Below are 27651 nucleotides of genomic sequence, written 5' to 3'. Positions count from 1 at the left end.
CTCCTCCCCTTCCTCCTCCCCCTCCTCCTCCTCCTCCTCCTGGAACTCTCTCTCTCCACGTTCCCACCTGAGTTCCGCGGTTGATGTCGGCTCCGAACCACACGGGCTTGTTCCTGGACGAGCTCCACCAGGCTTTTCGGGGGAAGCTGGCCGGGTTGGCGGAGATGCACGTCTCCCCCGTCTCCATGTTGCAGTGCACTTTGATGGCGTCCTCGGCACTGCCCTGGTTTGGATCCACCCAGTACTCACCTACCAATGACAAATAAGACAAAATATGTCCACTATCACGTACATTCCGAAGATACTTGTAGTGTATTCTTTATTTTCGTTGTTTCTTTAGATGTTGTATCATATAATCATTTCACGAGAATGCTGGAATGCTTGGACCAGGGTTCAAAGAGGGTCCCTCCATTATTACTTTAATGAATGCAGATAGTAAATTATATCTTTAAAATGTTCAAAACAGGCTGTGTAGGCTTATTCTGGGAAAAAAATATATATATGAAAGATATATTCTCCCAAAATTGTATTTGGCAATTACTTGCCATACAAATGACAAATGATTAACATTGAATGGTCTTTTTTGTCAATTATATGCCAATATAATATGATGTAATATAATATAATTCACATACACGTCCGTCTCAGAAAGACAGTGACATGTATTAGCATTGAAAACTGAGATTGAAAAATAACAACAGACAGTTAATTTCCCTCAACCCGACTGATGACAACACCCAATTCTTTTCATGTGGTCATTTCACTTCCGACATTGGTTGAAAAATATCTTCAAATTTGCCCTAAACATAGTTTCAGAATCTAGAGCCGCCTTCACACCGAATCCGGCAAACGACCATAACAAGCAGGAAGTCCGTTCGTTCCTATGCAGAGTCGAAAACGCTGTGACGCCCTGTGATAAAGCTCCGCCCCCTCTGCAACAAGCCCCGCCTCTTCTGCGGTAACAGATTTGCGCCGGAAGGCTCTGCGGCGAGCTCACATTTTTCAGCCCTTGCGACAAGTTTCAAGAGCGGAAGTAACTTCTTAAAACGAAGTAAATAAGTAAATAATGACGTTATCAGCGTGAATGTCGGATGTCACCATATTCACTGTCAATAAATCTTTTTTTATATAAGTGAATGGTGTGTACTTCTCACTGTTGTTCTGGGGTAAAAAAGCGAGCTCTCCCATTTTCCCTGACAAATTATGGGATGTGAAAACTAGACACAGTTCAGCCGACGGTCACTAGGGGGAGGCTCCAACTGTCGGATGTGATTATGGAGTCAACATAAACACGGAATCAAATTTCAGCGTATTATGCAATGACTCCCTTGTTGTCATGTACACTATATTTTCCCAAACACGTCTTTAGTTTTGGATTTGGATTTTTTGGGTTTCGGGGTCTCACCGCTCTTCTTCTGGGGGTAGCACTGCTTGAGGTCTTCGCAGGTCCGGGCCGGGTGCTTCCTGCTGCCGTCCGGGCTCTTCATGCTGTCGATCTGGCTGCTGAGGGCCTTCAGCGTGGCCTGGACCCCGGGGTCTGCCAAGACGGCCGACCCGTTGCTGTTGGGCAGCGCCTCGTCCTCGCTGAACTCCGGCGGAGGTGGGGGTCCTGAGTCGTAGTCCTCTGGACCGCCGTTGAACAGATCCTCCACGACCGCCGTGGGGGGTCCTGGAGATCCAGGAGGCCCTGGGGGTCCAGGCTCCCCTGGAGGGCCCTGGAAGTGAAAGGGGGGGTAAAGGTAAATTGATATGATGGATGGTTGGATAGATAGAGAGATAACAGAAAATGGCAATATGCAAAAAAGTCGAAGAATTAGCTGATCTATTGGTAATACAATGGTGGTACAATAAGGATTACATTTTACGAGCAGATAGTGAAATTGGAAATATTAAATAAATCTAAAAATTAACGATGAACATAAAAATGAATACAAAATTAATGTCAGTCTACAACAATGATAGCCAAGACACAATAAATCAAAAAACCTAAAACATAACAAAACGCAAAAAATTATCTCTTGAATATAAAAAATCTTGAATATAACAAATATTATTATTATTATTATTATTATTATTACAAGGAACAATAAATATATTGGCAATGTAAAAAAAATGAACCAATATACAGTAAGCCTAAAAATTAACAATAAAACAAAAATATAAATGTAAAAATAAACACTGAATAAGAGGAATTTGGCAAATATACAAACAACCAAACTAATAACCTTATAAAATATAATATCCTAACCTAATCCTAATAACATCCTAATGTAGCAGTATTTTTACGTAAGGCCCATTAAAAGACATCTGTAAAAGTCAATTAAATTTTCCCAAATTTCTGCATTATATCATGTGACATCACCTCTGGACCAATGTCCCCGCTCAGTCCCCTGCTTCCAGGTGGTCCCATCGGCCCGTTCTGCCCGAGGTACCCTTCCTTTCCTGGGGGTCCGATTGGTCCAGGTGGCCCCTACACAGAACCAGAACCACAACCAGAACATTTAAATGTTGTTTGATGTATTTTACCAATATGGTATTTTACCATATTAGAGATTTTCAGTTCTGACCCTTAAACAGGGTTCAAATTCCATTTAAGTCTGTATTTACCCTTTGGCCGCTTGGTCCAATGATACCTGGTGCTCCCTGCTCACCTGTTGTGCCCTAAAATTAAAGGAAGGGTTTGACACATTTAAATGAAAATAAATCCTAAGATTTAAAATGCTGAGTGTGTGTCGGGGTCTGATGAACGTACAGGAGGTCCAGGAAGACCCTGTAGACCGGTGAAGCCACGGTGTCCCTTCTGACCCCTCTCTCCGTGGTCTCCAAGGTCGCCCTTATCTCCTCTTGGTCCTTGGGGTCCCTACAATCAGGAAATCGCAATGTTACGTTGCTTTTTTGGTTTCATCTGTGCCATAAAACATCATCCTAGTGACAGATAATTAATATTGAGTCTAATGGAAATCCCCAACCCCAAAAATAATAATAATAAAAGCAAAAAACTAAATACTAATCAAATTTTTCCATTGCTGTAAAATAAAAATGCTAATTGTTGAAGCGTATATTCAATTTGCAGCTGAAATGGAATATTTTCAGAAATTACTGTGCCCAGAAAATAAAATAAATTGCCACGTTTGATCCCCCAAATGATATTGCATGATCCATGGATGCTTTAATTTCACTGTTAATTAGTGACTCACAGTTAGGCCTCTCTTTCCAGCCGAGCCAGGGGGGCCCACAGGTCCTCTGGAGCCCTGAAATGTTTAGAAATAGTCAGAGAAAGTTGCATTTAGATATCAGATATAGTTGTATTTAGATATCAGATATAGTTGAATATAGATATCAGTAATAGGTGATAGAGTTATAGTTAGAATTTAAAAAAAGTAAACAATGACAGGTAGCTAAAAATTTGGTAGAATACTGAAATGTGCACGTATAAAAACATTTCCCCCATAATATAACGGCCATTTAATCTTGAATACATCATTTCCTGATCTGTCTTCACCACTAATTATACACTAATGTTCCGGTTTTAAATATGTACACCTGGTTCAGATGGAAACCTCTTTAGCAAATAACGTGTTGTCAACCCCAATACAGTGCAAATCTAACACGACGCTGTCATCCTCTAAACATCAGAACCAATCCACGTACGGCGTCTCCTCTCTTTCCAGCGCCGCCTGATACACCGACAGGCCCCGGAGATCCGGGATGTCCCTGCGCTCCGGTCAAACCCTCCGGACCGGTATCTCCTCGGTCGCCCTGGAAAGACAAACGCACAGAAAAAAAAAAACAGTTGCTTGTCGGACACAGGAAATGGCCACAGGAACGCAAAGATGTAACGTAGATGTTGATTTGGACCGACTGCGTCGCGTCCACCATTCTTACCCTCTCACCCAGACGTCCATCCTTGCCCGGAGGACCATCAGATCCAGCAGGTCCCTGGGGAATAGCAAAATATAGTTTAGACCTCTTCATAACAAGGGCAGCCGTGTTCCACGGACACGACCCACGAACGAGGTGGAACAAGGCGTCTACGTACATCGGGACCAGGATCTCCACGGGGTCCGTTCAGACCCGGAGAACCGACCGGACCAGGAGGACCTTTATCTCCAGGGGTTCCTGCTGCACCCTGCTTTCCGGGCGGACCCTGAGAAGAAGAAAGATGGCTTCCTCAAAACTGCGATTCAACTCTCTCCATATTAGTTGTGAAACAGCACAGATGGAGATAGGATGGATGGAGGACGGAGATGGGATGGAGGACAGACGGAGATTGGATTAAGGAGGATGGAGATATTATGGATGGAGGATGGAGGAAGGATGGAGATAGGACTGGGGAGGATGGATATAGGATGGAGGACTGCTAGAGATAGGATTGGGGAGGATGGAGATATGATGGATGGAGGATAGAGGAAGGACGGAGATAGGATTGCGGGGGTGGAGATAGGATGGAGGACGGATTGAGATAGGATTGGGGAGGATAGAGATATGATTGATGGAGGAAGGATGGATGGAGGAAAAGTGATGGCCGTACCGCTGGTCCTGGGAGACCTCCCATCCCACGCTCTCCTCTCTGACCTGGAAGACCCACGGTGCCTCTCTGTCCTGTGGTTCCAGCTGGACCTGGGGGGCCATCGGGGCCCTATAACGGAGATAAGAACATGACGATTCCTTAAATAAATCATCAAACACCTTTGTTTCCCATTATTTTGAAAGCTTGACCGGCCTTTATGGACAACAGGACAAAGCGGGTGCGGAATGAGCCTGAGATGAAGAACTTCTGAAAATAGTGAACTGTCGGAAATGGATGAACTAAGCTCTTAAATATGTTTAATTGGTTTGAAATTTAAAAATGGAAATGGTTGACTATTTTTTCTCCACAAAATCACGATGAAAAAAACGTATAAACACATCAACACCAAGAGGACGTTTGAGTTTTGCTGCAGACTTTCTGGAGCAGTTTTCTGTTTTTTTTAACAGAGCAAGTGCAATTCCTTCAACCTCCAATATTCTCAATGAGACTCGTTGAAGAATTTAACGCTTGTTGATTATTCTGCCGCTCTAAATGAAATACGCTCAATTAAAATGTCGTCCTCTTCCCAGTTTACCGTGGGTCCATCTTCTCCGGAGTCCCCTTTGTCTCCAGCGCTTCCTGGAGGTCCTGATGGACCTCTCTCTCCTTGTCTGCCTGGGGAGCCGTTGTCTCCACGAAGACCAGCAGGGCCTTCTTTGCCAGGAGGTCCCAGGGGCCCGGCCTCTCCGATGGGGCCCTGGCAGAAATGAAGGATTTTAGTTGTGCGATAGTTGCACGTGATGTTGTTTCCGTTTTTGAACGACCCCGTAAGGTTACTGGTGATACGATAATTGTCATGTTCTCTCATTTTCACAGCGTCACAGTCTGGACTTACCGTGGAGCCAGGGGGTCCAACCCTTCCTGCGGATCCTGGGAAACCAGTCGGGCCCTGGAACACAAGCAGAACACGGGCAACTGAGGCTAGGTTTTTCAAATGTAATTTGACCACAACACAGCCACACAAGGACCACAAAGTTCCATCAGGGTGGCGTAGCCCCCAGTTAAATGCTTATGAAATGTTGTAATATTTCAAAATGAAACTTTTATCAATGACGTGACAATTCATTGTGGAGATATAAAGTCTTACTGGGGCGCCCTGGGTTCCTCTTCCACCCTTGAGTCCAGCAACACCAACTGGTCCCTAAGAAAACAAATCAATCATCAGGCTTCCTCGCAAACATCAATGGGAAATCCTCAGGTTCCCTTCCACTTTTAAATCTACAAGATTTTGATAGTTATATTTGTGGCAGCAGCAGTGTCAATGTTTTTCAATTCTAATCTTTCTTTTTTTTTGGAGAAAATAAATATCGATATTAATCAATGAAAGCATCATTTAAGAACCAAGTTCAACTCACTGGAGGACCATGGGCACCAGCCAGGCCCTGGGGTCCTGGTGACCCAGCGTCTCCCTTCTGACCTGGCTCCCCGAGCTCGCCCTTCACTCCAGGTTGGCCATCGGGACCCTGTTATAGGTGGTATAAGTATAAGTGGTATTATTAGTACAATAGCCCAAAATGACCATCCTTATTTCCATTTTACAGGAAAAAAAAATGCATGAATCATCATTGATGGTATTTTCGTCATCTAGTGATTCAACATCATCTCCTAAACCTGTATGAGTCATAATATGCGTGAGATAGATTTTTCCAAAATCTGGGATTGATTCTCATTCCGAATTAAATGAATAGCCGACATGAAATGTTGATAATATTTAAATATGTGACAAACGACGGTGTCAGGCCTTAGTTGAACAAGAACTTACAGGTGGTCCAGAAAATCCAACAGCACCGATGGGGCCAGGGTCACCTCGCGCTCCCTGCAGCAAAAAATGCAAAATATACGTGTTTAAAACATACAAATTATATACATTTTTTAAGTTGGAATATACATTTCACATTGGGTGGAAGTGTGAAAACCTAAAAGTATGTTGTATAAAAGTGTACTTACAGGCACCCCTCTGGATCCGGGGGGCCCTGACGGTCCTTTGGGTCCTGGTTCTCCCTGTAAAGACGTCATATTTTGTCAATTTCCTTTAGGTTTCATTTGTACTGGGTTTCCTCCGAAAATATTGTCTTTTTTATATCTTTGCAAGTAATTTAAAGCCAATAACTGGCCTTAATAATCACAAGCTAGGAGGCAATATCATGTTATATAGCAATGGACAGAGAAAACATAAAGCATTTCGGTGTAGCTGGATAGTGTGCATTTTGGGAAATCAGCGTGTAGCGTTTGACCCCAAAAAGACCCTTTTTACCTTTTCACCGCTCGGTCCGGCAGGTCCCAGCGGGCCTACAGGGCCCGGGGCTCCCTGTAGAAAGAAAAAGAAAAAAGGAAAAAAAAGGTTGTTATGAATATCTGTAAAATCCTTCTTCCGTAACAATGAGTTGAATGAGCGTGGGGTTCTTAGGACGCGCTGCGACAAGTTCCAAGCTCACATTCCTTGGCCAGACACACCATCAGATATAGATTATTTTCCTTTAGAAGTCTGGTTCATAGCATCCGACTCGTTTGACTTGAGGCCAGCTTTCTCCAGAAAATACCGAATATATATTCCTATTTAATGAAAGATATTGATATAAGGAAGGAGGAATTGTGCGTACCCGTGCACCGTCATTTCCGGGAGTTCCTTCTGATCCTTTCTCACCGATCGCTCCCTAGGGACGAGAGCAGATGTTCCTCATGTTAAAGTCCAACTCCACCGTCTTCTTTGGTAAGATGGCTGACGTGAGATGAGGTGAGATGAGATTTGGACTCACCCTGTCACCCTTGGGCCCAGGAGGACCCGAGATGCCCCTCTCTCCAGGCATCCCCTGGAGACCTGGAGGACCTGCATCCCCAAGAGCCCCAGTGGGACCGGGGCTTCCCTGAGGAGCGCAACAGGGGAGGTTCACAGGTTTTTAACAGGTGACCATAAAAATAATGTTTTGCTCAAATGATTCTTTACTTCCACCTCCAAGGTCCCCAAAGTCCTTTATCCATCAATCATAATGACTCTTAAACTTGATTACTTTGGAATCCTCCCTTTGAATGTCCTTTCAGTGGACCCCAGCTATTATATTTTACCATTTTATCAGTCACCAAATGAAGATTATCAATACGATTGTCAGTAGTTCCTCGACCAATTTAATGACATTAATAGTATTGATTAACCCCAAAAGCGCATGTTTATCACATTATAATGACTTACTATGTCATTTAAACCAAAATGTTTTCTCTCATCGTTTTGACAAGATAGAAGATTCAAATTTAACATGAAAATTGTGAGTGTATAAAGAAAGATTTTACACGTTAGAGATGATTGCCATGGAAACCATGTCCTCCGTGGACAATCATGTGGTCCACTCATATGAAACATTCAGACACAGTATGAACTGCTTGCACCAGCAGTCTCTCATGTAAGTGTGTGACAGTGCGGTACCTTAGGACCATCTGGACCGGGTGCACCGGGGATCCCTTTGGGGCCTTGGAGACCAGTTGAACCGAGCTCTCCTCTCTCCCCTGGAATTCCACGCTCTCCCTGGAAGAAAAACAAAAATAAAAATCTGTTATTTTCATATACAGCCGTTTGGTTTCGATGTAGACCAGTTCAACTGTAAGTCACATACCAGAGGTTTCATGAATAATATTAAATAACGTACCCGTGGTCCAATTTGACCTATTGCTCCTAACTCTCCAGGAATACCCTGAAAAAGAAGATGGCGTTTTCAACTATTTATACCATTCAAACATAGAGTTCGGTACATAGACTGCGTATGTAGAAATTAGGAATTATGGCTTCCATTCGACTTACCAGGTCACCTGGTTTTCCAGATTCACCAGGGGGTCCTTGGTTTCCAGGCAGACCCTAATAGCACCAACACAGAAATCAGCATTGAGTGTCTCTTTTGCCGCATGAATATTATTCACATCTATTTAGGCCCTGTTGCCTCTTCATCTCCATCCCACGCCAGCCAAAAACACATGACAACCCACCTGGAATCCATTGACACCGGGTGGACCCTGCTCTCCTCTTTCTCCTGCCACGCCCTTTGAGAGAAAATAACATTTACGTGAGGTTTCTAAGGAGCTTTAACAATGAAGGCACATCATGGAATTCATCGAGTTTGTGGAGAACAAACTGCAGCCTTACCGATGGACCTGGTGGACCAGCCGGGCCAACTTCTCCATCTTTACCAGGAGGACCCTGCGGGAAAAAAACAATAACTTTTCAGCTTTTTCCTCTCTTTCACTATGGCTCGTAAGGTTATTACATCTGATCTTTGTTTATTTTTCCTCTAAATTTCAAAATCCCCAATGAACACCTACCCTTTGACCTGCCACTCCTGCCGATCCTTGTTCGCCTGTCTTTCCCGGATCGCCCTTTGGATTTGAAAGAGATTTTTGTATGTATTTTATTTTATTATTAGAGACAGAAATATAAATCAAAATATCTGAAATTAAGAACTTATAATTGAGTCCAGATCCTCACATTAAAGCCTTTGGGGCCCGGCAGTCCCATGGTTCCAGCGGGACCCCTGTTTCCAATGGATCCTGCAGGCCCTGGGCGGCCATCTTCACCTGGTGCACCCTGAACAAGACGAACGTCGCGACTTCGTTAAGTGTGTGTTGTGTGAGCGTGTGTGTGTGTGTTTGTGTGTGTGTGTGCGTGTATGAGTGTGAGTGTGACTGTGATGTCTTTCACCACACGGTTTGCCCAATTTGAAGTTGCGACGGAACGAGTGACCTTACCAGAGGACCTGGCTTTCCCTCGGCTCCTTGGACTCCGGGAGTTCCAGTTAGACCCTTTGAGATCAAGAACGAGAGGTTACAGAAATGAGGGGACAACTAGAGAGCAGCAAAGAGAAGTAATGATTGTGGTCAAAGTGTAATTGAAGGATAATAGATAATAATTAGATAATAATAATGATAATAGTAATAATAATAATAATAATAATAACAGGAACAATAATTATAATAACAACAATAACAACAATAATAATAAAAACAATAACAACAATAATTATAATAAATAATAATAACTTATAATAATAATTATAATAATAATAGATAATAGATAATTAAAAAATATTAAAATATAGTTGAGACTGGTTGGCGTTACCCTTGCACCTGGTAGACCAGGCTCTCCAGAGCGGCCGAGATCTCCGAAGGAACCTTTTGGACCTGGTGGACCAGAGGTTCCACGGTCTCCTAGAGCACCCTTAAAACAAAAAATAAAAGAATGACCTCAAATCAAGTGAACAAGTGTTTCTATTCCCTATATATCTACAGTTACAAACCATTTGTTAACAATATGTGGCGTACCTTGGGTCCAGGCAATCCGTCAGCGCCCGGGAATCCTCTGTTTCCAGGAGCTCCCTGAAAAACGGATACCGTATAACTGTTAGAGCTCAGCAAAGCTGATTGAAACTTGCAAACTCCTATTTATCACAGAAAAGGAGGGAACAAAACCTAAATTGAATTAGTGAGAGAACCAAGAAAAGGTCCGTCCTGGAACCATCCAAATAGAGCGATTTACCTCTAGGACGTGAAGTTTACAAGTAGAAAGATGCAATACAAAATCGAAATTAAAGTGATTTTTGAGACGATCCCGTCCTGAGAGCTCTTATGAATATTACGGAATTGAAAGCGTTGGGGGGTCGACTCACCCTCTCTCCCGTGGATCCTGGGGGTCCGAGGGAACCCGAGTCTCCGCGTGGTCCACGCTTCCCTTCCTCACCCTGGGGTCCAAGGCCTCCCTGGGAGCCCGACGGACCCTACGACCAGGAGAGAACCAGCGACAAGGACATTAAAAACCTTGGTTAAAATGCAATATGACATGTAGGTGAATCTTTTATTTTTTTAGAGATGAACGTGTATTTTGTGTCTTGAGAGCCACTTACGAGCTCTCCTTTAGGTCCAGCCTCGCCTTTGAATCCACCAACACCAACATCTCCCTGAATAGCAAGAATGTCAAATTGTGAATCTACAGGAAATCAAAGATGTATAATTATTGGGCATTTTGTGAACCAAAAGCCAGCCTACCAGTTGTCCCTTGATGCCAGGCTGACCAGTGCTTCCCTGGGGGCCTGGAGGTCCAGCGGGTCCAAGATGGCCGCCGGCACCTTGTGGACCCACGTTACCCTGCAAGGACCGAAAACAATGTTATATCGTCAAAGGAAAAACATTGTCAGCCACTTGACGGGTACTTTGGATGTTGTGTAGTCGTTTAGATTGGATTAATAAGTGTGTTTACATACCACTGGGCCTTTGGTACCGAGGCCTCCATCTGTCCCCATCGGTCCCTTTCAAAATAAAAGTGTCCCATTATATTCAACAATAGAAACCTAACTTAACTGAAGAAGTCCCATTAACATGCCCCAAGGCAAGACAAGCCATGTGTGATGCCTCTGCCTCAACGGGTGATGTAATGAGTGTAAGGAAAGTTCAAGCTAAGGACGTACTCGGAGTCCAAGTTGTCCCGGCCTCCCCAGGTGTCCCGTCTCTCCTCTCTGTCCTTGGGGGCCCTCGGGACCACGGACACCTGTGGGACCGGCTTGACCCTGTGGAAGACAATAATGAACTTCATTCAAGAAATCAAGGCTTTTCTCCCTTCCTTAAATAAAAAAAAAAGAAAGAAAATGAATTTCAATATGAGTATGATAACTAAAAGCAAACTGGTTATAGTGATGTGATCAACCATGTTCAATGAACGTCCAAGGAAATGCATAGGTGAGATGGTTTGAGAGACTTATTGATCATCAAGGGAAGAAAGATGTTTTAAGCATAAATTGGTAAGGTACAACGCACATTGCATATTTTATTAATCAATATATCTTTCTAAATAAACATAATTTATTTATAAAGTAATTAGACAATGATAGCACAATATTCTCCATTGTGTGGCCTGGGGACCTGTGTGGCGGCCTGGTGCAAAATCACTGGACACTGGCCGGGTTGTCTTCTTCTGGGGGGTCCAGAACGTTGAAGGTTTTTTTTTTTCTTTCTTGCACATTAGTGAATTGCGTCATAATCCTGTTCGAAATAGCTCTCTTATGATCTATTTAACTCTGTTTTATACTTTGAAAACTTTAAGTACATTTGTGTGGATTAATTAAGCATTGTGATTTGAGAAAAAATATTGTGGGCCAGATTTATCAATATATTATCACCATGTACCGGGCCACATTAAACTGTCTGGCAGGCCTGTAGTTTGAGACCCCCCCCCCCCCCTAATACCACCACTAGATGGAGGTATTATGAAAATGGCAACAGCAATGGAATTCAATGGAACAGCGTTATCATTAGCGGGTTCACTCACTCACTCACTCACTCACTCACTCACATACCCACCCACTCACTCACTCACTCACGGTGTTTTACTGAAAGAAAATTAATAAAAGTGAGAAATGTCTGTTTTTCAACAAGTCTTGTTTGGTATTATGAATACATTATGGTTCCCAAACTTCTTTTCTTGTTTTTAATTTGGTGAAAAGTGCTGCCATGGCAAGGTATCCAGGCAGGGCTAGGTGAGCAGGTGGCTCCTTGGAAGGTGTCCAGCGTGTAGGCGCAGACCTACCTTCATTCCTGGGGTTCCAGGATAGCCGGGTGGTCCACTGAGACCCAGGGGGCCCTGTAACACACAACGTATAATTACATTCATTCGGATTTCCAATTTTTTTATAAATTAATAATAATTTTTGTGTGCCATTTTGTATTCTTTTGGTTATCATTATCACAAGATGTGTACGAGGTTAGAACACTATTTATTTGACCGGAGCCACGTGGTAGTGCCAGTGTCGTAAAATGCGTCTCTCACCATTGGACCGGATTTGCCAACGTTACCCTGCTGACCACGCATTCCCTAGAGAGGAGGTAAAGAGGGTTCATCGTGAGACAGAAACGTCACGACAAGTGGTGTGAAGAGGACGTGCGACGGGTTTTTCCTCCCTACCGGTGTGCCGCCGGGTCCGGATCGTCCCCTCTCGCCGGGCATCCCAGCAGGGCCCTAAATATGCAAAGGCCACGCAATCAAGGTCACTCCTACGGTTGTAAAACTACGTAATTGCAGATCTGCAATTCAAAAACATGAATACCATAATACCTGCAGTCAATAAAATTGTCTTACCATGGGTCCGGGCCCTCCCATCGAACCAGTGGGGCCTGTCGCGCCCTATCAATCGCAAAAACATGTTCAGTTTAATTGTTCAAAGGTGGCACTTAAATATTATTTAGAAAATGCACCCCGGGATATAATAAAACAAGGAACACAATGTTTTGTTTCGAAATACGTTTGACAATAAAAAGTTAATAAAGAGTTTTCATCATATACATGTTTTTGTTTTTTTTTACCTTGGATCCAACGGCACCTCTCTCACCCTTTTGGCCCAGTGGACCCCCATGGCCCTGAAGATAAGAGAGAGCGAGAAAAAGAAAGAACGATTAAGTTCTTCGATCTCAGGTTAAATTTAAAACACGGAAATGTGTCACTGTTGATGTGCACGAACAAATAAACACATAACTAACGATAAAGACGGTCACCATTATTACGATGAGGACTCTTATTATCTAATATGAAGGTGGACGCAATCCGATTTTATTTTTATTTTTTTTACTTTCTTGGACATTTGTGCCTCAGAAAAGTGATCGTTTAATGTTTTAAACGTTATAACCGTATATTGTTGTATATTGTACGTAGGCCTATAATAAAAATCTTTAAGGCTCTATTTTTTTTTAGTAACTTTCTTCTTTTTCCGTCGCCTCGTTTTCAATCGCGTATTCCGGGGCGGGGCGGGCCCCCCAGCGGCCATCAGCCGAACTGCAGTTCAAAGCACTTCCGCATCGGCCTCGGCGCTGTGCGACACGTGGTCTTGCGTCTAACCAATCAGACAGAGGGATTGGATGGGTGCTGTACGCTGATTGGCTGCGTTGCCTGTCAATCGGCAACGGTTCGGCCTTCCCTCTCACGGCGGGAGACGCGAAGACCGGAAGTGCTTTTCTCTCGGAAGCGTCCTCCTCGAACTCTCTGGAAAGTCTCGTCTCTTCAACATGGAGACGCTCATGGCTGTGAATGAGCTCTGCCGACTCTCAGCTGAGTGGGTGAGTCGAACTGTGTGTCGTCCCAACCGTTGTATTACGGTGCGGGAGAAGATGTCGCCATTATATAACGTAGTAGCCATTTAGTTTCAGCTGATGACAAATAAACAAAACGGTGAAAGGGAAATCAGTGGGCTTGTGGGTGTAGCTGTTGGATGATCATGGATGCTTTGTTGTACATTGGTGGTGTTGCTCAGTCTTTCTACTATGTATACTATTTATACTATCCATACTATATACTATCTATACTACATATAACAAACTATATACTATCTATACGCTATTTTTTATCTATACTGTCTTTACTTTATACTATATTTACCATATGCTATCAATACTATATACCATCTTTACTATATACCATCTATACTATATACCATCTATACTATATACCATCTATACTATATACCATCTATACTATATGCCATCTATACTATAAGCTATATCAACTATATACTATCAATACTATATACTATCTGTTATGCTATACTACTATCTAAACTAAGTACTATGTATACTATATATTATCTATAAAATCTACTATCTATACTATATACTATCTCTACTATTTACTATTTATACCATATACTATCTATAATATATACAATATAATATATATACTATCTATACCATATCCTATCTCTACCATATACTAGCTATACTTTATATACTATACACTATCTATACTAACTACGATATATATACTATATCTAATATATAATATTTATACTATACACTATCTACTATCGATACTATATACTATCTCTACTATACTTTACTATCTCTACTATATACTACCTATACTATATACTATCTATACTTTATAGTATCTATAATATTTATACAACATACTATCTATACCATATACTATCTCTACTTTCTATACCATATACTATCTCTACTATATACTATCTATACTACCTATACTGTATACTATCTATACTATATGCTATACTATCTTTACTATCTATACTATTTACTATCTCAAGATTAAAGATTCAAGAGGTTTATTCATCACATACATATACATACTTTCATACATATATGCAGGGAAATGTAATTATATCTATAATAATAATATCTATATATCTAATAATATCTATACTATATACCATCTATACTATAGATATCGTAGTATAAATAGTATCGTATAGATAGCAATATATAGAATAGATAGTATATTCAAGATTTAAGAGGTTTATAGTGGTTATTTTATAGTAGTAGTTTATAGTAGAATTTATAGTTTAGAGAGCAGTATAGATAGTATATGGTATAGATCGCAGGATATAGTATAGATAGCAGTATAAACTATAGATATCATATAGTATAGATAGCAGTATATAGTATCGATAGTATAAAGTATAGATAGTATGTAGTCTAGAAAGTATATGATAGTAGATAGTTTATAGTATAGATAGAATAGATGGAAGATTGTATAGATGTTTATATAGTGTACATTTAGTATATATACTTTAGTATATACTATGTCTATACTATGATCTATTCTAGCTATACTATATACTATACACTGCTATTTATACTTTATAATATCTATACTATGTATGCATTATGCTATCTATACTATATACTATCTATACACTATATATACTATATGCTATCTATACTGTATACTATATGCTGCTATCTATACGATAACGATAAAATAAATAAATATTAAGAAAATGCGTCATATTAAAATATGGACGGAAAATTGAATCTACGTTACGTTGTTACAGAAGTGCAGGATTTATTATTTACAAATAAAGTATTTGCACAAAAACATCCAGTTTTTACAAAGTGAAGTCTCATGGCGACGGGGAGACGTGCGTGACGCGGCTCGGGACTGTGGGGACACACAAGTTGTGTTTGGAAGTTTTGTTTCATACACGTTAGGAAACACATAAAATTAATGGATCTAAAATGAAAAGACAGGAGAACCAGAACGCATGCGCAGCGCTGTCTGGAGGAGAAAAAAATAAATCCAGTCCAAGTCTCCTGAGTTAGGTTTACATTATGGCACAAATGCAAAGTATTTCCAAACACCACCCCTTCAAAAGCAGTCGCGGAGGCTCTGCACTCACCATCGTTAATGAGCTGACACCATAACAAATGAATGAGACAGTGCAGAGGAGGTGTGTGTGTGTGTGTGTGTGTGTGTGTGTGTGTGTGTGTGTGTGTGTGTGTGTGTGTGTGTGTGTGTGTGTGTGTGTGTGTGTGTGTGTGTGTGTGTGTGTGCGTGCGTGCGTGCGTGCGTGCGTGCGTGCGTGCGTGCGTGCGTGCGTGCGTGCGTGCGTGCGCGCGCGCGCGCGCGTGCGTGCGTGCGTGCGTGTGATATCTATAGTGCAGAAAATATTGATTTCTTTTTTCTTTTTTTTCCGCACTATAGATATGACGGTGATGCTCAGAACCGATAGGTTTAGCAAAGTCTATATTTTTGATAACACTAGTCTGCAGACATTTGTTGTTTATCGGCTTCGTGAGTGCAGGCGTCGGTCGATCTCAAAATGCTCGAATATCGGCCCAATTTATCGGCCGAACGATCAGGCCAACTAAGATAAGATAAGAGAAGATAAACCTTTATAAGTCCCACAACAGGGAAATTTACATTGTTCCAGCAGCAAAAAGGGGACAGCAGAAGGTAGAGAGCATATCAAGTACACGCTATAAACAATATCAAATATATAGAAACATACAAATAAAAATAAAAAATCATCATAAATAGGAACCAGATAGTACTAAGTGTATTGCACATAAACTACTACTATATACTTTACCACTATATACTGTATATAATATATACTGTCTATACTATATACAGTACTATATATTTTACAATATGTGCTGCATATACTATACTATATTATGGCATTAAGTTACCCTGCATGGATGTGTGTGACAACATTTTGTCAGTGTGTCTTAACAACAATACAACAACAACTGAAATAAACTTTTAACTGAAATTTAATTTGCATTTATTTGAGCTGTTTCACATCTGTAGTGAAATTATTACTTAAGGATAGACAAACATGGCCATTAGTGTCTGGATTTTGTCTGATTAATAGCCAAGGTGTCATTTTAATGCACTTAAACCTTTTATAAAACACAGACATGGGAAAATTAGCTGGAGCTAAATCTGGACCAATGCATTGAATTGTAATGTGTGTGATGTCATACCGCTCACTTAAACGCTAAAGAGTGTAGTGTGTGTTTTTATTTTGTTTTCCTCCATTGTCCATAAATTGCAACATACATTTACATACATTTTTAATGTCTGATATTTGTTAGTTACATCTCCTATATGAATTGTGCTGTACAAATACATTTTATTATTATTATTATTATTATTATTATTATTATTATTATTATTATTATTATCATCTTAGCGTTGGAGAATTTAACTGGATATAAGAATATAAGGGAAATTCAGGAACTCACTCTATGTCCTTTGAGTCCTGGTGGCCCTGGTGTCCCTGGAAATCCTCTGGGTCCCTGTAATACAAATCAGATCAACACCCATTTCTGTGCATAAAAAGTTGAAACGCTGTGTGAAATATAAACCAATGGACTAGAATTCACATGGAATTTACTGTAGCTTAATCTATCAAGGAGAAGTTTAATCCCACTATGTGTATAGCGTCGATGAAATATTAATTTGGTAGAGTCTTACCATTGAACCAGGGAATCCCATCTCTCCAGAGTTTCCTGGTTTTCCTGGTTCTCCCTGTTTTTAGTTTTAAATTTTTTTTTGAGGGGGGGGGGGCAGGGGCATGCACATTAGTGGTTATTTGGAGGAAAACTCAACAGGTTTGTGAAGAAACACACAAGTGGTGAGGATTGTGTTTCTCTACAGACGATTAGTATTTAATACATAAGTCTGAAATATAAATAACTACAATTGAATAAAAAAAAAACATAAAAATACAAATTGTCAAACATACACGAATAGATGAAAATACAAAGCTGATATAGTCAAATGTAAAATGTACATAATATATGGTCTATGCACAGGAAGACCAAAACCAATACAAAGTTGAAATAAAGTCTAATATCAATAAAGTAAAATCAGGTAATATCTCATATAAATGAACATACTGGCAGACCAGATTTAACTTACATCTTCACCTGGTTTCCCTGGGGGGCCCTCGGGACCCCTTTGGCCACCTGAACCCTGAAACACAGAAGCAGCTTGGAAAATAAAGGCCAATAAAACTCCTATATCCACATTTAAGACGTTGGCACCACATTTCCAATATTTACAAGGAATTATATTGTGGCAATATAGATAGATAGGTATGAAATGGCAGTGTCACAGCAGCTCCCATCAAAAAAGGCACTAATAATAAAAAACATGTAAGTTACAAATAAAAAAAAAAAAAGAAAATACTGTATGCGATAAACCTGAGGATTACCTGAAATAATTGGTAATATTCAGTAAGGCTAAGGATTGACTCAAATATAGAAAAATAGGGAATGTACAGTTAAAAATGAAATAAACCTAAATAATTAGATAATTAAAAATATATATTGGCTATTACAATAACCTACTGATAGACAATAAGTGTAAAACTGTAATTAAATAAAACAATGACATAAGCCTAGAAAAAAAAGTCTAATTGAGAAGTCTAAATGGCAATATACACTAAAAATAATAAAAATCAACGACAATTTTCAAATATGACACAGTTCCTAAGGGCTCCATCCAAGGTGGCTCGTACAGTCTACCTGGCTGTGTTTGTGTGTGTGAACGAGATGCATCCATTGTAAAATGCTTCTGAGTGGCCATAGTTTTGTGAAAAATCCTACGAAGATGTACAGTAAATTAACAATATACTATATAATTATAATAACAATATGACAAATGATATAGGGCTTACAATGATAGACTCCTATTTCTTTGAATGTGTAACCATATTTCATACACATATCTAAGGTTCTGTCAGGCATAACCGACAGCATTAACATTTCCTATTTAGATATACCAATGAACTGTGTACTGTTTATACCGCAGTGTACATGCTGCAAAAGCACACACACACACAAAAACATTTTTTCCATTTAGCAATGCTTCTTTGCATGCAGCACCAGTTGCTCCACGAAAAAGAGTGAGTTAATGCCATTCTAGAAGAGCATAAACCTTGGAGAACGTTCATTCTTTCCCTTGTGTGGTGATCAGTCAAGTTTTGTGTCTCTTTATCTTAACATCTACCTCATAACAGTATTAATTAATTAAATTGAAGACATCTGAATTAAAGTCATATAAATAGAAAGTCTGATCATACAGTTTTACAGTTTTACGAAGAAGGCTGCCCGTCATACCATTTGTCCTGGATCACCCACATCTCCAGGAGGTCCTTGAGGTCCAGAATGACCCTGCAAGCCGTGCGGAAGAGAGAAAATCAGGGAATGGAAGATAAGACAAAGGGAAAAAACAACAAGTTTATTTTTGGGGGTGGACAATCATGTCTGCTGTCCATGGATAGGTGGACTTACAGGCTGCCCGTTCGGCCCTGGTGGTCCTCTCACTCCTGACTCGCCCTTGAGATTAAACACATGGCATTAAACCCAGTTATGAACACGATTAATGAGCCAGACATTGTAATCCCTGTCGTCCTTGTCAATATCATCAAGGTCTTGAAATGTAGCCGCGGCATTTAAGCAACACGGTGACGCACTGAACACAACCCTACACATCAAAACAAACAAGATGGATTAGAGTCAAATTGAAAACCAGGAATGCTGTGTGTCCAGAGCTGGAAAACTGTTTCTCCTGGAGCCTGGGGCTCCTTATGTTGTATGTAAAGCTTTATGTCTTGGCTTAGATACTGTTATTAATAGTTGATTTTTTTTTTTGATTTTTGTTTTTTGTGCAGGGTCAAATTAAACGAACACTGGTTCAATACTTTTCCATTAGACCCAATCATTTCATGACTTCATGAGTTCCTTCGTTACTACTTCATGAAGAATGGACCGTTTCCTTTTTTCCATCAGATCTAAAAGACAGCTTGTTTGAAAGCTGTACAATACTCGTTTACTAGAGGGGTTATATTTAATTTAACTTACTCTTGATCCAGAGATCATGGCTGACTGGCCTGCTAACTTCCCATCAAACCCTCCAGCCATCTGCCCTAAAAGGCCCTGCAAAGAAAACACACATTATTATTATTATTATTATTATTATTATTATTATAAAATTCATCAATTAAAACTAACGGATTCATAACAATAACACAGTAAATACTGAACAGTTAACTGGTATTTAATTGAATTCCTTAACATTCACAAATACACAGGATCTGATGTTAAATCCCTGTGCTGATGATAATAAGGGGGCTTTTACATTATGCTTGGTGCAATATTATGGGATTACATTATAAACTTCCATTATAACATCAGGCCATTGTATGTATTGTAAATGTGCGTAACAAGGCCGATGTATGTTGTGCCACTTAAATCTGCTCCCAGTATCTACCAACAAGAGCCACTTGATTTCCAAAGTCCTATCAATGCTGGTGAATGGTTTCAGTAGCTGCATTTATATGCTATGTGTGATCTCCCGTCCTCCTCCCAAGTGTCTGTCTTCACCTCCTGGTTTTGTTGTTTCCTGCCTGTCTTCCCTGCTCCGATTAGTTTCACCTGTTCTTTGTTACCCTTCCCTCCCCAGTGTATTTGGTATGTGTGTTCCCCTCTCTGTGCCAGCACGTCTTTGTACCATGTGTCAAGCGTTTGGGCGTTATTCCCTAGTTTCTCAGTCTCCTGGTATTTTTGTTTCCCTGCTCTGTTTTCTGGACCTCACCTGCCCGGATTATTTGCCCTATCTACTGACCACCTGTGTGCTCTACTCCCTGTCTGATTGTTTGCTCCGCTGACTGTCTACCTCAGAACCGATCTGGTTCAAGTAAAGACTGTTTTCTTTTAGCAAAGTTCCTGTCCCTCAGTCGCGCTAGTCGAGTCCTCTTGCCTGTCATTCCACCAGTAATTACAATACGTTCACTCAGTTTGTACATCGTAGCAGCTTTACAAGTAAGTACTGAGGTGCTTAGTCTTTGTACACATTCTTAACAATGCTGATATAGAGTGAAAAACAAGTTAAATATAAATTAAGAAAATATACAAATTTAAGAAAGAACTACAAACACAAGAAACAAATGTGTCAACGGATAACAGTTACTGCAAGAGTCATGTTTGTGCTGAAAAGGTAAATATACAAATTTACTAGTTAAGACCAAAAAAATATACATAAGTATACATTTGAGAAAAACAATAAACAAATGTGTTGGTGTGTGTCGATGTTAGCAGCATATTACACCATCAGATGTGCAACCTACCCCAGGGTGCCCTTGGGTCCCTGGTGGTCCAGGCTCTCCGGGCATCCCCGGGACTCCTGGTTCTCCATCGTAACCGCTTTGGCCTCGTAACCCCTGGACATTTAACACAGACGCGCGCTCACTTACTTACTCAATATATATTCGAAGATGACAATGAGGTTGTTTTTTTTGTTAGTTTTTCCGAGTCACTATTATGTAATGCAGGGATTTGAGTAAGGTATTACTTTAATTGGAGCTGTTCAGTGCAAGTTCTCAAATCAAATCTGTGAATTGGCATGAAAATGAAATTTCAATGTGTCAGTGAATCCCAAATCATCTGTTCATCTCCTCTCGTGATGAACTGAAGTAGAATGCCGACGATTTGGTCCATCAACATGTTAAGTTATTTGTTGTATTATATCTCATAATGATCTCTATCTGACTTCATGCTTAAAACATCTAACTCTACTAATGCTACTTACTACTATAGAAGGATTAGCTTTGACTTAGATATACAGTAGGGCTGATACTACCATCAAAATGTACATATTGTAAGTCACTTTGGACAAAAGCATCTGCTAAATGTTAAGTTATGTTGTGGTCACCCTTGAAACAGGAAGGATAGTAATGTATTATGCGCGCTATTAACTTCTTTACCTATTCGTGAAAGTAGCAAAAACACAAAATTTCCCCTACTGAGTTAAAATCCAAAACTACGTGCATGGGTATCTTGTTCTCTAATGCAGTGATAAGAAAAAAAAAGGAAAAAGTAGGTACAAATGGTACCAAAGAGGGAAATGAATAAAACAAACAACAAGAGGGTTAGGTCAGTGTGGACCGTGTGGCTGTGACCGTGTTATGTAGTTTACGCATGTTATGTAGCCCTACTCCTGCAGTGACGAATATCTTTATTCCTTAAAAGAAGAGTTGTTTTTTTATTTAGTTAGAAACCCTTGTTACTGGGACGCACAGGCCTTCCTTTGTGTCCGCGGTCTCCTCTTGATCCTGGTGACCCGGGAGGACCCTGCAACCAGGAGGGGGAAAATACACTCATTATTACTGATAAAATTGCCTTTAAATCACAGAAATACACAAATTGTAGTGTTTCAATAAATGACAGTGAGTCACTAGCTCACTGGTCTGATGAGAGTTCAAGGCTCCATATTAGGTGAAGTTGTGAACTAGGTGACTGTGCTCTTATGCCCCCTAGTGTCCAAACTATGAACCTTCACACCACTTCCACTGGGACAAACTGTACTAACTAATACTTGATCTCAACCCAGCGACACTCAATATACATATATGGATGTGGAAAAAGGAATATTTTTAAGAGAAGTAAGTTCAAAGTTAAAGGAGCAATTTGTAACACTCGAGCCCGAGAGGAAGCCATAGGAACTGCATCTACTGTACATTGGCCCAAGGTGTCGCCTCCTCCACGACCCCAGACCCTCCCAGACCTCCGACAAATTATAAACTGATAAATTAGAGTTAAGCAATTTCATGTTTTGAAATCCCTTTGCAAGCGGTTTTAGTGTTAAGAATAGCCCACAGAGTTACAGGAAGTTTGTACAGCAAGTGCATAAAATGATATAATGCTATATCATAAAGTCGGTTTTAAACTTTATCAACAATCATTGTCTTGTTTTCCTTAGAACACTTTTTAGGCTTTGTAGTGGAGTGGTCCTTCATATGGTCAATTATGTTCAGTTTGGGCAACAAGCAAATCAAATATTAGTCATTAGTCCTTTTAAGAAAGAAAGAAATTAACAAAAAGCTCACCATAGGTCCAGGACGACCCCTTATGCCGGTCACCTAAAATTACAAATGACAAATATAGTCAGCCCTTCAGTGCATCTTGTATATGTATTTATTTCCTATTGTGGAGCTGTAGTTCTGATTTATTATGTGGTCTCTTACAAATGGGACATCTCCAGGTTCTCCTTTCTGACCCTATGGATGTAAAAACAAGCAAAGCCTATTGTTTACTTGTTGTCATATAACCACCCAAAAGTAGTAATAATAAACGTTGTATGGCAATTGATTCCATGTTTTCATGCGTAAATGCAAAATCCTACCTTGTATACTCGACCACCATCTGAATAAAGGAAAAATAATGATTAACAATTATGATGAGGAAAATTTGAATAATTCATTATAGCTTTTGCACAACTGGATAAATCAAAAGAGGAAAATATAGCAATTTATTCATTGACGGTAAATCCACCACCAAGTCCCAACTCCCCAAATAATAATTTGTTATATTAGGTGTGTCCAACTAAATTCCAATTAAAAAGTCAAGTAAAAACTCCAAACCTTACAGTGTGGCTGCAACATTATTCTCAGTATCATAACTGAAGTAAGATCATGTCAACAATTGACATTTAGGTGCGAATTCACAAGAATTTATATTCAAGATTGGATTGCGGCTGTTAAAAGATTAATTGCACATCATTCGCACTGTCTCCGCCGTCTTAGTGTCGGATTCACAAAAGATATTGCGCTAATGATATTTCAGCGCAAACACGGCCATAAAGTTTGCTGCTGAGTGCAATTTGCCCTTGTTTGGCATCATCTTGCGGATCCGCAAAAATGCGTGGATTAAATACACTATTTTTAGGTTAATGTGCAGTGAATATAGAACATTTAAATTGTGAGTAAATCTATAATAAACGTACTCTTCCCACACAGTTAATTTATAACGTGTTTATAAAGTGTATACTGTATGTCCCCATACTGGGGACTTGTTTCATTCCATAAGGAAATGGAGTAAAATAAAATGACCTCCATCTTAAATAAAAACAAACTGTTTTTTTTTGTTTTTTTTGGGGGGGGGGGGGGGGGGGGTTGTTTTTATTTGGAGGAACAGGACACAGATTGCAGGCGCCCTGATCGCTGGCACCCCGATCTCCCTCTCCATGTGTAATGGAGATGGAATCGCTCCCTCTCTGCGCCCCGCTCGGAATGGCACCATAGGCTGCTGCCTACGTCGCCTAGAGGAAGCGCCAGACCTAGCCATAACAGTTACAATAATTACAATAATAATGTCAAAATATTATTCACAGAGCAAAAAGGCTCATTTGCAGAGAAAGGGGCAAATTTGCCCCTAATGTATGCATAATACCAAATTTAAATATGCAAAAATAGCACCGGCGCACCGAGACGCTATTTGCCTGGCAGCGCAGTTAGCGGTGCTTTTCACCGTTTGCGGGTGCTTTGAGAATGAGGCGGTTGCTTTTTGTGTTATTTGCGCAGGTTTAGCGGTCACAAAAGCCGCGCAATCCTTTTGTAGATTGGCCCCTCAGTAATGATCGACAACAAGGCGTGTCATGAAGAAAAGGAAGAAGAAAGTTGTCATTATTTTCAGCCATTCATTGGCACTGGATGTCCTCAAAAATATACCCCATTAAATTGCCTTTTGGATACTCATCTATGTGACTTCTTTCCACTTATTTCTTGCACCTGCACAATGTCACTTATCTGACAAACTGGCACGTTTTACGCACCGGGTCGGCCCTGTCCGCTCTCTCTGCCGCCGCCGCCGCCGCCGCCGCTGGTGCCAGAAGTGTCGGTCTGACAGATGGGGCAGCACTCGCCCTCGGGGATGGCGATCTTCTCGCAGTCCCTCAGATCATCGCATTGGATTTCATCACAGAGGACCTGGCCACTGTCACACACGCAGATCCGACATGGCTCTGGCTTCCAGATATCCCTGTTGGTGTACACCTGACCATCTGCCGTGCAGCTCTGGTCATCTCCTGGAAACACAGAGAACACCAGAAAACCGTGAGAAAGGGGCTCTTCTTTAGTAAAGACATCTTTGAAATATTAACACAACATACAAGCAAGCAAGGCCAAAAGCAATTCCAGTGCTTCAAGCATTAACCTACCAAAATTGGACCAACTGAAAAGAGAGAATCTACTGGTCATTAGGTTGCTGTCCTTTATTTTCTTTTATTCCGTTTTAAACTGGCCATTATAACAAACGCTGCCACAAGTTTGAGGTAAAGCATAAAGGTGCTGGGCTCTCAACTTTCTTTACTTCAGTCTTGGCATTCAAAGTGATAACAGGGTTAGGGAGAACCTGACACCTCGTGCAGTGGCTCTAAACTAGAACCTTTAAGAGGTTCCCTGCTGCCAGGGGTTCCAGCAAACTGCTTAATAGTTAAACTTCACCGTTGTGTAATTTATGAGACATTATCACCATTAGAGAATGTACAATAATGACTGTTCTGATCCAAGTTTGACTTAGTTATCTCTAACTGCAGTGTAGACACTAAATCATATCTAACAACAGATTGATAGATCAGGGTCCCAGAGAGTAAATCTCGTCCAATGCAGTCTGTGGTCTATTGCGTATCAAATGGAGGTTCCTTGATATGTAAAAGCCTGAGAAAATAACTTCACGATTTAAAAAGTTCAATAAGTTTGTTCTGGTAAGTATCTTCTTGATGTGATTGAAGACAAGACAGGGCAACACTGAGCTTCTCTGAAACTACCAAGCTCAACCTGTGCCAAAGACGACAAAAGCCCAGTGAATATGATTTACTTTCTTTCTTTTCCCTGCCAAACGTGAGATGTTTCGTTTGCGAAGATCAGTTCCTGGCAGCACACGGACTCATGAGCTCATGTTTTTGCATTCTGAATAGTGGCAAGTTCACCTTGAAGAATAAATTATTTCTACTAGTTTTTACAAAACACATTTCATCTTTCAAATAACTCAGTAGATGCGGTGCAGTGGAAGACTTGGATTATTGGCAACAACAGACTGTAAAAACAGCACCAAAGGTCTAAGTCATTTCACAGGTTTTGTCAGGTTTTCAACAGCTGCAGTGAAAGGTTCCAGCTCTGTGCTCCATTCGACCACACAGAGAGAAGGGAACTCCAATAAACTGGACTGAACCATGTGAATCACACAAATGACAGGAAATGCAGCCGTACACAGTGTCTACCATAGATCAATTATTTAGAGTGTGCCACACATTTTTAAACCCTAAATGCAGAACACATGTTTCCATTATTTATATTTCTTTGGAGCTGTCTCAGGCACAAAAAGGGGGGTTGTGGAAAAGATGACCCCTGCTTGTAGTAAAGTCTCTCTGTCAGACATGACTTCATTTCCACTGGAGAAAACATCTCCAAAACCTGATTCAGGTTCAAGAGGGGGAAAAAAGTCACCTGAAGCCACCGTTCCAACTAGAAAAACACAATTTGTCTTGGTTTGGATATAAACCAGTAACACCCTTTACTTTGTTGTTTTTCATTCTTCTTGTCTAACTTGGTAAAACAAGAACAGCCCTTGTTTATTATAATTACAATTCTAGTTCTTCCTAGGGCATGAAAGGTACATTTCTATAAAAGTTTCAGATTTCTATAATTTCACATAGTCTAGTAAATATTTTAACACGTTTTTATAATACAGAGACAAATCACTTGTGTTTTTGGTTGGGTTATTATGCCTGTTTACTTGCGGGCTCACCCAAATGAGGTGTCCAAAATGATTGGCTGCATTCTGGAATCAATACAGTACTTCACCCCGTCCAAAACAGCATAATATGTACTATATGCTAGATGCTGGCACTATCGTCCCGCATACTTTCATATATTAGTCACAAAAACAACAACTTTCCACTTCCTTTCAGCACCGTGAGGGATGATGACAACACTTCTTATCGGGGTCTTGCCCTCACAATCTATTGTGGGATACGTTCTCCAATGTAATGTGCAATGTTTGCATAATCATTTTCGTATGCTTCTATGGTCTCAGACGTAATTTGGCTGTTAATAGTTTTCTAGTATCCAAATCCTCGAAAAAATCCTCAGCCCGAATGGGACACTTCAAACAACGCAAGTGAAGAAGCTTTTTGCAACTTTAAACACATGATGAGAATCTTTGGATCTTTCAGAGAATTACAATTATTATTGTCAGCTGCAGAGAACATTTTGTAGAAGGCAGCAGTGAAATATTTGAAACCATAACACATGCAATGCAGCCCCAACCCCCACTTATGGTTACTACAACTGTCTTCAATTCAGTTTCACTTCCTGTATGAATGGGGGATGGTAGTTTTCAGATGTGGATGTAAAGGCATGTTGGCCCATGTTTAATGTCCTGCTCATATTAAAGTCACCCACCCTGCATACTGGGGATGCCATACATGTATGTGTCTATTTGGGGGGTGTGTGTTGGGGGGCGTCTGAAACTTCTACCTGTTCCTACTGTCAACAGCAGATGGCAGCTCTGAGCTTCACACTAAAGGTAACTCAGGTTGAGCCAGTTGCAAATAAAATGAAAATCCACAGAACAGCCTAAAAAAGTCTTGATGAGAAACTACCCCCCACAGAGGCTGCCTTAAAAAAATCCAAGAGCAAGAAATATGATCTTAAAGTCGTTGGGAAAGATTTGCTTGTTGTTGTTGTATTACCTCATCGTAGCCTACATTCTGTGCCAGTTAAAGTCAATTGGTGTCAAACTAATGCCCAAAGTGTCTCTGGAGGTTTCCAAATGGATCTGGATCGGTCTAAAATAGGTAGGATAGGAAATGTCGGCCTGTAACTAATGAGGGCCCAGGCGTCAATACTGCGATTGGGTTGGAACTGGCTCCCAGTGCCACACCCTCCACTATGCAGCCATTCTCATCATCAGAGAGAGAGAGAGAGAGAGAGGGAGAGAGAGAGAATTGTGTTTGTGCACTTCATAGGGTGTTT

At 40.5% G+C, this 27651-nt stretch overlaps 1 protein-coding gene across 2 annotated transcripts in view; it reads right to left on the bottom strand.

Moving 5' to 3' along the window:
• LOC307244581 (uncharacterized protein) overlaps window positions 1-27651 on the bottom strand; it is a 52166-nt gene that overhangs the window by 3795 nt on the left and 20720 nt on the right. For both annotated transcript variants that reach the window (XR_013844650.1, XM_080019819.1), the window contains exons 2-52: window positions 24450-24701; window positions 23022-23041; window positions 22864-22896; window positions 22726-22758; window positions 21917-21970; window positions 20968-21060; window positions 19703-19777; window positions 19133-19177; window positions 18959-19012; window positions 17757-17810; window positions 17310-17363; window positions 17078-17131; window positions 12899-12952; window positions 12675-12719; window positions 12501-12554; window positions 12366-12410; window positions 12126-12179; window positions 11011-11109; window positions 10807-10851; window positions 10592-10690; window positions 10450-10503; window positions 10216-10323; window positions 9872-9925; window positions 9669-9767; window positions 9299-9352; window positions 9039-9137; window positions 8876-8929; window positions 8700-8753; window positions 8543-8596; window positions 8361-8414; window positions 8209-8253; window positions 7989-8087; window positions 7327-7434; window positions 7171-7224; window positions 6825-6878; window positions 6518-6571; window positions 6333-6386; window positions 5926-6033; window positions 5658-5711; window positions 5406-5459; window positions 5106-5267; window positions 4532-4639; window positions 4040-4147; window positions 3886-3939; window positions 3652-3759; window positions 3198-3251; window positions 2753-2860; window positions 2608-2661; window positions 2363-2470; window positions 1406-1715; window positions 68-249 (exon numbers count right to left, since the gene is read on the bottom strand). Coding sequence is in view for 1 of the 2 variants with exons in the window: in XM_080019819.1 (XP_079875945.1) it covers window positions 68-249; window positions 1406-1715; window positions 2363-2470; window positions 2608-2661; window positions 2753-2860; window positions 3198-3251; window positions 3652-3759; window positions 3886-3939; window positions 4040-4147; window positions 4532-4639; window positions 5106-5267; window positions 5406-5459; window positions 5658-5711; window positions 5926-6033; window positions 6333-6386; window positions 6518-6571; window positions 6825-6878; window positions 7171-7224; window positions 7327-7434; window positions 7989-8087; window positions 8209-8253; window positions 8361-8414; window positions 8543-8596; window positions 8700-8753; window positions 8876-8929; window positions 9039-9137; window positions 9299-9352; window positions 9669-9767; window positions 9872-9925; window positions 10216-10323; window positions 10450-10503; window positions 10592-10690; window positions 10807-10851; window positions 11011-11109; window positions 12126-12179; window positions 12366-12410; window positions 12501-12554; window positions 12675-12719; window positions 12899-12952; window positions 17078-17131; window positions 17310-17363; window positions 17757-17810; window positions 18959-19012; window positions 19133-19177; window positions 19703-19777; window positions 20968-21060; window positions 21917-21970; window positions 22726-22758; window positions 22864-22896; window positions 23022-23041; window positions 24450-24701 (4040 nt within the window). In the remaining variant the exon portion in view is untranslated. The remainder of the gene's footprint in view (window positions 1-67; window positions 250-1405; window positions 1716-2362; window positions 2471-2607; window positions 2662-2752; window positions 2861-3197; window positions 3252-3651; window positions 3760-3885; window positions 3940-4039; window positions 4148-4531; window positions 4640-5105; window positions 5268-5405; window positions 5460-5657; window positions 5712-5925; window positions 6034-6332; window positions 6387-6517; window positions 6572-6824; window positions 6879-7170; window positions 7225-7326; window positions 7435-7988; window positions 8088-8208; window positions 8254-8360; window positions 8415-8542; window positions 8597-8699; window positions 8754-8875; window positions 8930-9038; window positions 9138-9298; window positions 9353-9668; window positions 9768-9871; window positions 9926-10215; window positions 10324-10449; window positions 10504-10591; window positions 10691-10806; window positions 10852-11010; window positions 11110-12125; window positions 12180-12365; window positions 12411-12500; window positions 12555-12674; window positions 12720-12898; window positions 12953-17077; window positions 17132-17309; window positions 17364-17756; window positions 17811-18958; window positions 19013-19132; window positions 19178-19702; window positions 19778-20967; window positions 21061-21916; window positions 21971-22725; window positions 22759-22863; window positions 22897-23021; window positions 23042-24449; window positions 24702-27651) is intronic.

This window comes from Zeus faber (assembly GCF_960531495.2).
Source record: "Zeus faber genome assembly, chromosome: 18".
In the NCBI taxonomy this organism is placed as follows: Eukaryota; Metazoa; Chordata; class Actinopteri; order Zeiformes; family Zeidae; genus Zeus; species Zeus faber.
The sequence above is the reverse complement of the archived record's forward strand: the minus strand, read 5'-3'. Positions and strand labels throughout refer to the sequence as shown.